The 13,617-nt window shown below is 38.2% G+C and overlaps 2 protein-coding genes across 2 annotated transcripts; one reads left to right on the top strand and one right to left on the bottom strand.

Annotated features, from left to right (window-relative positions):
• The first annotated feature begins 54 nt into the window (after window positions 1–54).
• On the top strand, window positions 55–681 carry LOC120283000 (mannose-specific lectin CEA-like). The gene has a single exon (XM_039289825.1). It carries the CDS (start codon window positions 55–57, stop codon window positions 679–681), a length of 627 nt encoding a protein of 208 aa, XP_039145759.1.
• Window positions 682–1,183: 502 nt separating this feature from the next.
• Window positions 1,184–12,951, bottom strand: LOC120282998 (tropomyosin alpha-3 chain-like). Its single transcript, XM_039289824.1, is given in 17 exon segments — window positions 1,184–1,346; window positions 1,436–1,545; window positions 2,016–2,074; window positions 2,349–2,415; window positions 3,134–3,238; window positions 3,312–3,401; window positions 3,764–3,804; window positions 11,441–11,489; window positions 11,492–11,569; window positions 11,661–11,816; window positions 11,895–11,963; window positions 12,054–12,131; window positions 12,219–12,272; window positions 12,363–12,452; window positions 12,533–12,570; window positions 12,651–12,735; window positions 12,808–12,951. Coding segments are annotated over 17 exon segments (1,284 nt in total). The 5' UTR covers window positions 12,844–12,951; the 3' UTR covers window positions 1,184–1,267.
• Window positions 12,952–13,617: the final 666 nt, after the last annotated feature.

Raw genomic sequence — 13,617 nt, 5'->3', positions numbered from 1 at the left:
AACTTCATGATCGGAGGCGACGTCCTGACAGCGGGGGGCCAAAACCTGACGTACATGGAATACTCCCTGACCCTGCAATCTGATTGCAACCTCGTCCTGAAAAATGGCAGCACAAGAGTGTGGGAAACCATGACAGGGGGCTATTCAGCTGAGTGCTACGTCACTCTGGACCTGAACGGCAAACTCGCCGTTTGGCACCCACGTTTTCGCTACCCACTCTGGAGCAGCGGCATTATGTCCCAAGTTGGGTACTATGCCCTCGTCCTCCGCTATGACGGCACCCTTCGTATATATGGTCCCCAGCTTTGGAGTGCTGGGTCCTCTTCGGCACAACTAACAGCAGGGATTGTTGGTTGGACTTGGACGAAGACCACTGAGTCAGTGCTCTACTCCGGTGATGTAGCACCCATCGGAACCACGATCGTTAATGGGAACAATGAACTCACACTGCTGGACGACTGCAACCTGGTGCTCAACGGCGACGGAGCCACAAAATGGCAGACTGGTGTCACTGACCGAACCATGCATGACTGTTACGTTAACTTGGAAGCTAATGGTGAGTTGAGAGTGAAGCATTGGGGTGGTGATGTTCTCTGGACTAACAGAGTGGCTTCACCCACGTATTCGAGTTTGTTCTCGTGCTGCAAACCAACGCCATGCTCACTGTCTATGGCCCTGTAATCTGGTCTAATGTCATCTCCGGTGCTGTTTCCGGCAAGATTGACACGGTCTCTGCCGACTAACTATGGGCTTTTAATGTGTTTCAACAACCTCTGTATGTCATGGCTACCAATTTCTTTTAAAGAAAATAAGGATGTTAAGAGTGTTGGATTATTTTACTACCATATATGTGCATGGATGGCGTCAACCGTCTTTTTTAAAGTATAAACTGCAAGAAATAAACAAGATGTATTTGCCCACAACTCGTATAATTCAGGGTTGTTTTTCTTATATGACTTCATAACACTAAAAATTTACAACAAAAATAAATTCTCTCAAAAAAACAAGCATTTCTTGACAATTTACATTATTTGACAAGCGTCCATTCCCTAATTTTTTTTGTCCAGGTAATGCATAATGAACTGTGGTTTGAAAAATTAAAGAGAAATAAATGCTGCTTCGGGGAACACTGTTCACAAGCACCACAGTAACATAGTAATACATATTCATAATTGGAAAAATTCTTGAGCATGCTTAATATAAACTGTCATTGATCTGATCCCGTAGTAGAAACACAGGATGAAGATTGAATGGAATCATAGGAAACTTACAGCTGAATGGAGACAAAACTTTCTTGCTTCATTTTCATAAGCTCGTTCTCTATATTTCGGAAAACTGGTCTATACCTGCACGAGGAAGACATGGTTTTGTCACCCATGACACAACCTTTACTAACAATCAGATGACAGGTTCAGAGGATGATAAAAAGCATTACAGTCTCGCAAGGTTGTTATAAGATTGCACTGAACGTCTGAGTTCGGCTGTAAGTTTCATAACCTCCGCTGACAGTGTTTCCGCCCTACTCTGTTCTTTAGCAAGCTGGCCCTACAAATGATCACCAGATAATATACAAGCATATGATCAGATAAATGTTGGATTCCATGCACAACTAAGCTTCAAATAGTACCAAACACCAAACTTTCCCTCCAAATAGCTCAGAAATATCATGCCAAAGTTTCTTTGAGACCTTTAGCAGAACTATAGATTGGCCACACAATACCATTCCACTTCAACATATATGTAGTTGTTTTTATTGGCATACACATTAATATTAGGTGGGTCAGAGATCACTCAAGTCCGCATATACGGCCATGAATAACAAACATATGACATCCGCACAACATTTCTACATACACTACCGATCAAATAACAGGAAAGTTGGGAGCAAATAAAATATAATTTAATGCAGGAGAAGAAAAAAACAGAGTGCTGAAATTCATATAAATTAAACCAGCAATACGTTACGTTGAGAACAATTAGAATAAACTTTCAAGCTTCAGCTCTAAAAAACTGACCTTGAGTAACTGATATTCAACTGCAGATGCAGGAGAGGTGGACATGTTCTTTACATACACTACCGATCAAATAACAGGAAAGTTGGGAGCAAATAAAATATAATTTAATGCAGGAGAAGAAAAAAACAGAGTGCTGAAATTCATATAAATTAAACCAGCAATACGTTACGTTGAGAACAATTAGAATAAACTTTCAAGCTTCAGCTCTAAAAACTGACCTTGAGTAACTGATATTCAACTGCAGATGCAGGAGAGGTGGACATGTTCCCAACAATTTTTCTCAGTATCAGGATATGAAGGGATATTTCCATCACTTGATTGCAATGGGTTAACTTGCTCTGATCTCATTTTTATCAAGAAGGTGGCGAAGCTCTTCATTCTGCTTCAGGCAATCTTTCACCTGTCAATTTCAATATTAAAAAAACATCCAAGTGTTGATGAATACCTCCCATCTAGCCAACATTATTCCATTCTAAAACCATAGCACCAAATTGAATGGCATTAATTCTTAGAACCAAATAAACTGAGGCCTTCTCCAAGCAAGCATGGGGCCAGAAGGTAAGGTGAAGTTTCAAGGTCCTTCATCACAAAGTAGTGGCAGAAAATTATTTTCATGGACAACCCACCCTAAGTTATGCTAACTGAATGAAAATTAAGATCATAAAGTGAGCCATGGCAGCAAGTAATTACATTATGTGATTATAGATTCATATAAGTGGACCAAATAAATAAATTTTGTTTAAAAAAAAAACAGTATCCATAAATGTCCAGAAGACAACATAAAAGGGGTAAATAATACTTTTGCACATATATCAACCTCAAACACATTACAAAACAAAGAATGATGCATGCTTCTATGACTATTGTCTAAGGCACAATCGTCACGGTGAGAACTACCAAAGGCACTATTTGCAAACTACCTAATGATAAGTATAATTAACTACGTTTACCAAGTGAGCAAGGCTGTGATACCATAGCATAAGCTTTGATATGGCATAAAGTAGATAAACCAGATAACAACAAAAAAGAAATGAAACGGTCAACAAGATATCGAAAATGATCCCAAACCAAAAGTAATTACTGCAAATCAAGCTATGCCAGCATGCCAAGTAGTGTACCTGATTTTCCCATTGCATGGCAGCAGACATGGCATCCTGATATGAAGTTGCCATATTGGAATTCTCTTCAAAGAGCCTTTCTATCTCTGATGATTGTGAGTCAATCTGCCATTTATGAACCTGAGTAGTCCAGTCACCTCTTTTCTATTTTGCAACACATTGATGAAGGATAGCTTACCTCCATTAGTAATTTTTGTCGACTGTTTTCAAGTCTTTCGACCATCGCTGCCATATCATGTAACTGCTGGTCATATCTCTCCTTGTCTTGCTGCAGAGGATGGCATAACAGTCAGGATATAGCATACATTAATAAGAAGGAATGCTATGGGAAAAAAGCCAACATAAACTTTAAACGGAATAAAAATAGCCGATGAAGTAGTAGCAGCGCATATTCTCAGGATAGAAGGGGGCATATTTAATCAGGAGAATGTTTCAAAAAAGTAAGTGGGTGAGTAGATGAAACATTTCACACATAATTCCAAGCTGACAAAAACAAAGTTTAAATTAAACAGCAATTTATTAGAATTCACCAAGAAAGAACAATATAAAGAGCAAAAAACAAAATTTAAAAACAGTTGGATAAGAATTATTAACGAATAAAAGGCGAGATCTCATCAATTTTCAAATTACCACTATAAATGCTTTCCGAGCAGCAACTTCCAATGCCTCATCTGCAATAAGAAGAAAATTTTACTAAAAAAGAAGCATTCATACTGAATATGTATGATATAAAATTTCAGAGATATCCTTTGTTCAGGAACTGCAAAAAAAGGAAAAAGCAAATGACAAGATAATCATAAAAAAAGCTACAGAGCTGTAATTGTTTTTTTAGTTGAAGTAGATCTGTGACTGAAAAAAACACTTTTACAATGTTTTCTCAAGCTTAGAAAGGAAAAAGAGATGACTTTTTACACAAAATGCAACAAATCAACATCCTCCAAAGCAGTGTAATTAAAAACGCTAGGCGCCCTTAAGGCGCTAAGACATTTTATTGCCCGATGTGAGAGGCGCCACGAAAAGCGCACACCCGAGCAAAGTAAAGCGTTAATTAATAAATAACTAAAAATATATATATATATATATAATTTTTGGAACAATTAAAGTCAGCAAAGTAAAGCATTAAGTCAAACAATGCATAACATAAAATCAAGAAAACACTTCTTAGATGCCTAGAACTAAAACTTTTGGAGTGTAAATTCTATCTTCATGAGTCATTTAATTCTAAGCATCATCATCCTCATCATCTAAGCTAGCTTCAACTTCAGCACTAGATTTAGAGTTGTTGCCTCTTCAATTTTCTCTAATTAATAAGTTAATCCCTTAATTCACCCATTATTTTTAAAAAATACTACTTAAATCGCCTAATTTTTTTTTCCTAAATTTATTTAGTAAGTGTCTTTTTTTAAAAATCACCTAGTTTTTTTCTCCTAAATTTATTTAGTGAGCCTTTTTTTAAAAATCAGCTAGTTTTTTTCTCCCTAAATTTATTTCCTTCCTTATGAGTGTGCTTTTTTTAAAAATCACCTAGTTTTTTTCTCCTCTAAATTTATTTCTTTCCTTATTAGTAAAGTCGCCCTTTTTTTAAAAATTACCTAGTTTTTTTCTCCCATAAATTTATTTTTCTTCTTTATTAATAAATGTGCCTTTTGTAAAGTCACCTAATTTTTTTCTCCTAAATTTATTTCCCTCCTTATTAATAAGTGTGCCTTTTTAAAAATCCCAATTAACACTAATCGAAAAACATTGAATATAAAGCTAATAGGGAAAAAGGACAAGCGCTCCTTTTTATGCCCGCGTCCGCAAAAGCGCTTGCTCGGGCTCGCCTCATTGAAGGCACCTCGCCTAGGGGGTGTTGCGGCACTCGGGGCCTCACCTCGCTCGAATGCCTAGGCGAGTGCTTTTCTCGCTTTTAACAACACCTATGGCTAACAAATGTCATGGTTGGCATATACCTATAAGAATTCTAGTGCTTCTTAAGCAAATCCAAGGTTCTATCTGAAGGTGTAAAAATACAATTTGAAACAACAACATGTAGACTGATAAGATGATACAGAAACATTAAATCATAGACTCAATAAGAGTGTCATGTTGCCTTACTGTGTTCAAAAGCCGGATCATTAGAAGAAAGCCACATGGCAGTCAATTTACAGGTAGCGGTCAAAAAGAAAGGTTGTGAAAAGGGCTTAGTGGGAGACAATGCAAGGTTGGTTACTGACAATGATATAAATCAGGGAGACATCTCAAGGATTGGTGATCGAATGAGGAAGAGGCCGTTGGGTGAAGCACTCAAGCGAGAATCGTCATCAAAGTATGCATCGCCAATGACAGCTAGGGAAGTTAGTGGCCACGTGGACGGCCAGAATAAAATACAAGAAAGCAATTCAACGGTGCTAGGGGTATGGGATGGGAAACGAAAGCAGAGGAGAGCAAATACTCGTTTTCGGGATTACTTTTGGGGATAAAAGGAGCTGGAAAAGCAGAGGGAGAGGGTATCAGAGAAGAAGAGTGAAGGCCTTTCTCAGAGGCGATCGGAGAGGAATTCGGCGGAGGTTCTCTGCTGGGTTTGTTTACCTTACTGTGTTGATTGTTCATGCTTTTAGAGTTGTTGATGAATGAATTTCTGTAGAACTGTTAATCAGTCTATTTGTTGTTTGTTGATCTGTGAAAACCCTAGATCTGAGCATAATCTACTGAATTGCTTGAATGTATTTCAAAGATTAGGATCTATGAATTTCCGAGTAATATAGAGAAAAACTCTAGTGATAAAGCTCTGATTTAGAGCTTAATTCTCTGCGAATTTCTTGAATTTACTTGGAGTGTTGAATTTGGAACTAGATTTCATTGGTTTAAGGATCATTACATTTTGTTGCTTTCGTTCTTGAACTCTAAGCATGGCTGAACATACTCGTCTCAAAGATTTAGTCTGCTAAATTGGAAACAGTCATGATCGTTTCTAGATCGAAAAAGAGGAAAAGGATAGGGCCAAGGATGAACGTATGTCTCATGATCGAGCAATCTCTTGCCTCTATTGCTAAGTGTATGGAATCTTTACAATCGCATCGGGTTTCATGGGCTCTTCTTCGCAATGCTACAATCTAGATCATTCCGGGTCCATGATTGAGGTGAAATCACAAGCAAATTCTCACCGGAGATCGGGTGAAATGGACTTGTCTCGGTTTGATGGTAGCAATGCTCTTCGATGGATATTTCAGTGCGAGCAATTTTTTGACTATTATGATATTTCATATGCTTATAGATTGAAAGTGGCAGCCATACACTTTGATGGTCCTGTAGTTCCATGGTTTCAAATGTTGCAAAAATCAGGAGTTGTTTCTACTTGGTATGCTTTGGCAAAAGCAATTGAATCTACTTATGGTCCATCTGTTTTTGAAAGCCCATGATATGCATTATTCAAATTGTTGCAGGAGAATATAGTAACTGACTATTATCACACATTCACAAGCTTGGCTAACAGAGTAGAAGGATTATCCAATGAGGCATTATTGGAGTGCTTTATTAGTGGGTTGAAAAAGGAATTACAATGGGAAGTTATTCCTTGGCAACCTGATTCAATTACAAAGGCAGTTACTCTAGCCAAATTGGTTTGAAGATAAGTATGGTTTTGTTGAGAGGCCAGTGAGATCTAAATCTACCTACAATCCTGATATTTCTGTGGCTTTTCGAAAACAAACACCATTGGCTTTGCCAGCGCCCCCAAGAAATTCTGTGAAAGTGCCAGCATTACCAGGACCATCTAATACTGCTCCACACTTCAAGAAAATGTCATATGCTGAGTTACAAGAGAGACGAGCAAAGGGATTATGTTATAATTGTGATGAGAAGTTCTCTCCTCAGCACAAATGTCCTAATCGAAGACTTTTGCTTTACAATGGGATGAGGAATTGGAGGGTATGAATGAGGTTTCTGATGAGATTTTATCGGAATCAATTCAACAATTACAGCAAGAGTTTCAATCTCTTTCCTTACATGCTATGGATAGTACCCTGATTTCGGGTACTTTAAGATTTACTGGGTATATTAATGGGCATGCGGTGCAGGTGTTACTTGATAGGGGCAGTGATTATAATTTCTTGCAACCGAGAGATGCTAAATTCTTACAATTGCCTATTCTTCCAATTCCATCCTTCAAGGTGTTAGTGGGGAATGGTAATGCATTACAAGCGTAAGGGTTGATTAATGGCTTACAAGTGACCATTCAAAAAGGTCAGTGCTTAATGTTGATGTTTATTTGTTACCCGTGATAGGAGCGGACTTTGATACTTGGTACTTCATGGTTGGCCACACCGGGTCCACACATAGCGATTATAACAAATTGTTCATTCAATTTGTTTTTACTGAGATCGCTAATCACTTTGCAAGGAGACAGCAGTCTAAAACCACATATGACATCAATTCATCAGTTGCACAGGTTATATTCTACAAAGGCCATTGATTCTTGCTATACTTTGTCAATATCTGATGTGGATCAGCAGGACCATCCATGTACAAATTTATCAAATCCATAGAATAGCCAGAATTCTGCTCAATTACATTTTTCGGTTGAACTGCCTGAAGATTTGCAGCAAGTGCTATTCAAGTATCATACGGTGTTTGCTATACCTATGGGTTTACCGCCTTTAAGGAAGTTTGATCATGCTATTCCTTTAATTCTGATCTCGCACGGTGAGAATTAGACCAAACAGATACCCTCATTCTCAAAAAAATGAAATTGAGCAGCTGGTGAAAGATATGCTTCATGAGGGGATTATTGAACCAAGTACAAGCCCTTTTTCATCACCGGTGTTATTAGTCAAGAAAAAGGATGGGTCTTGGCGTTTTTGCACCGATTATAGAGCCCTTAATGCTAACACTATTAAGGATGCTTCTCCAATCCCAACGGTAGATGAGCTGCTGGATGAATTACATGGAGCTAAGTACTTTTCTAAATTGGATTTGAGGTCGGGGTACCATCAAATTTTGTTGAAACCGGAAGATAGATTTAAAACTGCCATTTTGGCCTCTTTAATGCCCCGACCACTTTTCAAACCTTGATGAATCAAATTTTTCCAATTTGCTTTTCGTAATATGTCCCCGTGTTCTTTTGACGACATTCTTGTTTACAGTGGATCTTGGGAGGATCATTTGAAAACATTTAGAGGTGGTTCTTCAAACTTTACAAGATCATCGCTTATTTGCAAACTATCGAAGTGTAGTTTTGATTTGCAGCAGATGGATTATTTGGGTCACATTGTGTCTGTTCAAGGGGTGGCTATGGACAACTCTAAGGTTCAAGCTATATTGAATTGGCCTATTCCTGGAAATTTAAAACAATTAAGGGGGTTTCTTGGTTTGAGTGGATATTATAGGCGGTTTATTCAACACTATGCTACTTTAGCAAAACCATTAACAGACTTACTGAAGAAGGACAACTTTCACTGGAATTCTGCTGCTGCTGAAGCCTTTCTGAAATTAAAACAGGCTGTGACAACTGCTCCTGTGTTAATACTCCCTGATTTTTCCCAACCTTTTACATTGGAGACTGATGCTTCTGGTACAAGTATAGGTGTTGTACTAAGTCAAAACAGACATCCAATTGCCTACTTTTCAAAGAAAATGCCAGCTAGAATGCTGTCTCAATCTACCTACATTGGAGAGTTATATGCTCTGACAGAAGTTGTGGCCAAATTCAGACATTATCTAATTGGTCACAGATTTATTATCAAGACGGGTCAACAGGCTTTAAAACATTTATGTACTCAGGTTATACAAACACGTGAACAACAAAGGTGGTTGCCCAAACTACTAGGTTTTGACTACTCGATTGAGTACAAGCCTGGTTGTGAAAATGTGGTAGCTGATGGTTTATCTAGGTGCTTTCAATTGGCATTTTCTACTTCACATAACTGTTTGTTACAATTGATTCAGATAGCACAGGCTCAAGACACATTTTCAACAGATCATTCAGGGAATTGTTCAGTGTACTCAAAATTCTAGTGATTACTCTTGGAAACAGGATATTGTGTTGGCATGACAAAATTATTGTTCCTCCTAATTTTCAGTTACAACAGATTCTCCTGACTAAATTCCATTCTTCATTATTGGGAGGCCATGCATGTCAGTTGAGGACATTTGTTAGATTGGCTCACCAGTTTTACTGGCCTGGAATGAGAAAATCAGTAAAGGAATTTGTTAAAGCTTGTGAAATATGTCAAAAAGCTAAGCATAGTAACACTCATCCTGCAGGATTGTTACAGCTCCTTCCTATTCCTCAACAGATATGGGAGGATATAGCCATGGACTTTATTTGTGGGTTGCCTATAGCAAGAGGTTATTCAGTGATATTTGTCGTGGTGGACAGGCTTTCAAAGTATGGACATTTTATTCTTCTTAAGGAGGATTTTACAAGCCAATCTATTGCTCGGGGTTTTTATTGCAAACATTGTCAGGTTACATGGAGTTCCTAAATCAATTGTAAGCGATCGAGATAAGGCTTTCACAAGTAAATTTTTGGCAAGCACTTTTTTTCATCAAATGGGTACAACTTTGGCCATGTCTTCTTCTTATCATCCGGAAAACTAATGGCCAAACAGAGAACTTAAACAAGCAGTTGAGCATTTCTTACGTTGTTTTATAGCCGATAATCCTAAATCTTGGGTTGATCTCCTTCCTTGGGCAGAGTTGTCATACAATACTACTTTCCATACAAGTTTGGGAATGACTCATTTCAAAGCCGTTTATGGACGAGACCCTCTTGTCATGGTACCCTATCAACTTAAGTCTGAAGATCCAGTTGCTATGATGGATCTACTACAACAAAGGGATAAATTGTTACAACAAATAAAGGCAAATTTGTTGAAGGCACAAGCTCGAATGAAACACTTTGCTGATAAGAAGAGAAGTGAGGTATCCTACAATGTTGGAGATTGGGTGCTTGTAAAACTACAACCATACGGGCAACATTCCCTTTTTCTGCGAAAGAATCATAAACTCAGAATGAGATACTTTGGTCCATATCAAATTGTGCAGCAAGTTGGCAAAGTGGCCTATAAATTAGACCTGCCAGAGGGAGCTCGGATTCATCCTATTTTCCATGTATCAGTCCTTAAACCTTACAATGCAGGGGTGCATGGTAGTATATTATCTCTTCCTTGTTTAACTGATGAACGAGGTCCTATCATACAGCCTGAATTTCTATTGCAAACAAGAACAATCCTCAGGAATTCTAGACCAATTCAACAGATACTAGTATCTTGGTTGGGATTGCTTGTTACTGAAAATTCTTGGGAAGATCTCAGCTTATTCAAGAAACAATATCCTCATTTGATTACAGACCTTGAGGACAAGGTCTATTTTGATGGGAGGGCAAATGTCATGTTGCCTTACAAGTTCAAAGCCAAATCATTAGAAGAAAGCCACATGGCAGTCAATTCACAGGTGGCGGTCAAAAAGAAAGGTTGTGAAAAGGGCTTAGTGGGAGACAATGCAAGGTTGGTTACTGACAATGATATAAATCAGGGAGACATCTCAAGGATTGGTGATCGAATGAGGAAGAGGCCGTTGGGTGGAGCACTCGAGTGAGAATCGTCATCAAAGTATGCATCGCCAATGACAGCTAGGGAAGTTAGTGGCCACGTGGACGGCCAGAATAAAATACAAGAAAGCAATTCAACGGTGCTAGGGGTATGGGACGGGAAACGAAGGCAGAGGAGAGTAAATACTCGTTTCCGGGATTACTTTTGGGGATAAAAGAAGCTGGAAAAGCAGAGGGAGAGGGTATCAGAGAAGAAGAGTGAAGGCCTTTCTCTGAGGAGATCGGAGAGGAATTCGGCGAAGGTTCTCTACTGGGTTTGTTTACCTTATTGTGTTGATTGTTCATGCTTTTAGAGTTGTTGTTGATGAATGAATTTCTGTAGAACTGTTAATCAGTCTATTTGTTGTTTGTTGATCTGTGAAAACCCTAGATCTGAGCATAATCTGCTGAATTGCTTGAATGTATTTCAGAGATTAGGATCTATGAATTTCCGAGTAATATAGAGAAAAAAACTCCGGGTGATAAAGCTCTGATTTAGAGCTTAATTCTCTGCGAATTTCTTGAATTTACTTGGAGTGTTGAATTTGGAACTAGATTTCATTGGTTTAAGTAAGGATCTATGAATTTCCCGAGTAATATAGAGTCGTGTAACTTCCAAGTATTTTTTTGTTTTATTCTATTATTTATTTATTGACACAAAATCAGTAGAAGAAGTGAGTGAAAACCTAATCAAAACAGACTGTAATTTGAACAGACTAGCTAATTTGGACATCTACCTGAAGCCTTTTTGGACAATTCTTGATATTTATCTTCCAGCATTTGTTTTTTTCAGCCATAAGAGATGAAAGCCGGAGCTGCTCATCAGCTAATTTCTGTTGTTCTCGTAGTCTCAATTGTGATTCTTGCTGCAATGTTAAACATGCATTTAGCAGCAGCAACAGAGAATAGAAGAAACAGGAGGCCACAATTCAAGAAAATATGGAGAGAAAAAAGGACCTGCAAAACCAATTTCAAATCACCCATCTCCTTCTCAATTGCAGCAATATCCTCCGCAGACTTGCCTGTAGAGGAGAAACCCCCAAACGAATTCCCAAATCCTTGTTGCTGTAGAGCACTCAACTCTGCTCTTAATGCGGCAGCATCTTCTTCAGCCTATTGAGGAGAACAGTCATCAAAAGATTGAGAATAACTTCACATGTCCCAAACATGAATAACACTCAAATTATCTACCCTGTACTGGTCCTCTTCAGCCTCCTTTATGCGCTTCTTCATTGTCCGAAGTTGGGACAGAGCATCCTCCTGCATATGTAAAACCCATTGTATGAGGACAAAATGAAGATCGAAGTTCAAATAAAGGAGTTCATGCTACTACTGTATGATTGTGCATGCCTTCGCCACAAAGGCTGCATCTTTTTCTATGGAGACATCCTTGAGAGCTTTCCTCAACCCAGGTAAAACGTTGTTCTCCTGCAATTCATCAATCTGAATAAAACCAACAGATACAGAACTAAAGAACTAACACAAGCATTCAAATTATACAAGTCCCTGGATTACCAGTTCATTCACACGCTTGACCAATGTATCATTATCAGCATCCTTTGCTTCAAGCTTGCAGGCAAACGCAGCAATTTATCAGATTGGAATAAGCAACGCTCACGCATAAACTTGCGCCAACTTAGTTGTTAGAAAAGGAAATACCTTGGACAATAGCTTCTGATTTTCAGCTTCTAATTCCGCGTTTCGACTCTCAAGCTCCTTAACTCGAGATGGGAGCGCGTATGAATCTCTCTGCAGGCAAAGGAGAAGATAATAGAATAAAAGCTAGGAATTCCCATGCTACACAGAGCGAGATGAGAAGAAAGCCTCACCTCGGATGCTCGAATTCCACCTTCCGAACTATACGCCCCTTTTAAGGTCGAGATGAAGATCAGACAATGAAATAGATCGGAGAAATCGAAATCAAAGACATAAACAAACAATACTAACCGTATGCATTTGAAGAATTGAGATCAGGACCCGAGGAGGCTTTGTGCAATCTCTCAGCTGCTCTCTTCTGACGAATCTCTTCCAGCTAACAACGACACCGCAAAACCATTCACCAGAGGAAACAAGGCATTCAAACAAAACTCCAAGAGGTTCTTACCGTTCGTCGACCCAGGGTTGCGTGATGCGCGTCCATGGCCGACGGAGAAGTCGGCCGATCTTCCGGTGTGACTCCTCCAAGACGAAACGCCCTCTCGCGTCCGTCTTCCCTCGAATCAAAACAGGGCCAAACTAATAATAATAATAATAATAATAATAATAATAATGATGATGATTATAATTTCATTTATTAAAATTTATTTAACTATTACTCAAAACCTACACATTTTTATGCGTTTGTTTGGATGGTATTTTAGAGCATTAATGGTTTATTTTATTTCCTAAATAGGGTGTATAAACCTCAAGAGTGTTATATTTCATTCCCATGTGGTGGGGTATTGAAATTATCTTTTTGTCTTTGTAAATTAAAAAAAACTTTTGCTCTAATACCTTTACTTCTCTCTTTATCTACAAATATATACAAACACACACCTCTTATCTTTACTGTCACCGGAGAAAATAAGAGCAAATTTTACTGTGGCCGGCGGACGCAGAAAAAAAGAGCATCTTTAATTAGTTTGACCAATAATATTTTTATGGTTTCTTTGATAGATTGTATGCAAGTTTTTAGGTTTTTAATTATTTTTTTATTTATTGGGGGTTTTATATTTTTTTGGTATAATTTAATTATTATTATTTTTATATATTTCTGGTTTATGTCTTGGATTTATAGAATGCAATCTATTCTCTTTCCCTCTCAAATCTTGCTTCTCTTCATATTTTTGCACCGGCCGATGAGTTTTGTTTTAATAACTTCTCATGGATGGAACAGAAATTATAATCTTGGGTTTTTTTTTTGTGATAATCAATA

This window comes from Dioscorea cayenensis, chromosome 18 (genome assembly GCF_009730915.1).
Source record: "Dioscorea cayenensis subsp. rotundata cultivar TDr96_F1 chromosome 18, TDr96_F1_v2_PseudoChromosome.rev07_lg8_w22 25.fasta, whole genome shotgun sequence".
Classification (NCBI taxonomy): domain Eukaryota; kingdom Viridiplantae; phylum Streptophyta; class Magnoliopsida; order Dioscoreales; family Dioscoreaceae; genus Dioscorea; species Dioscorea cayenensis.
The sequence above is the reverse complement of the archived record's forward strand: the minus strand, read 5'-3'. Positions and strand labels throughout refer to the sequence as shown.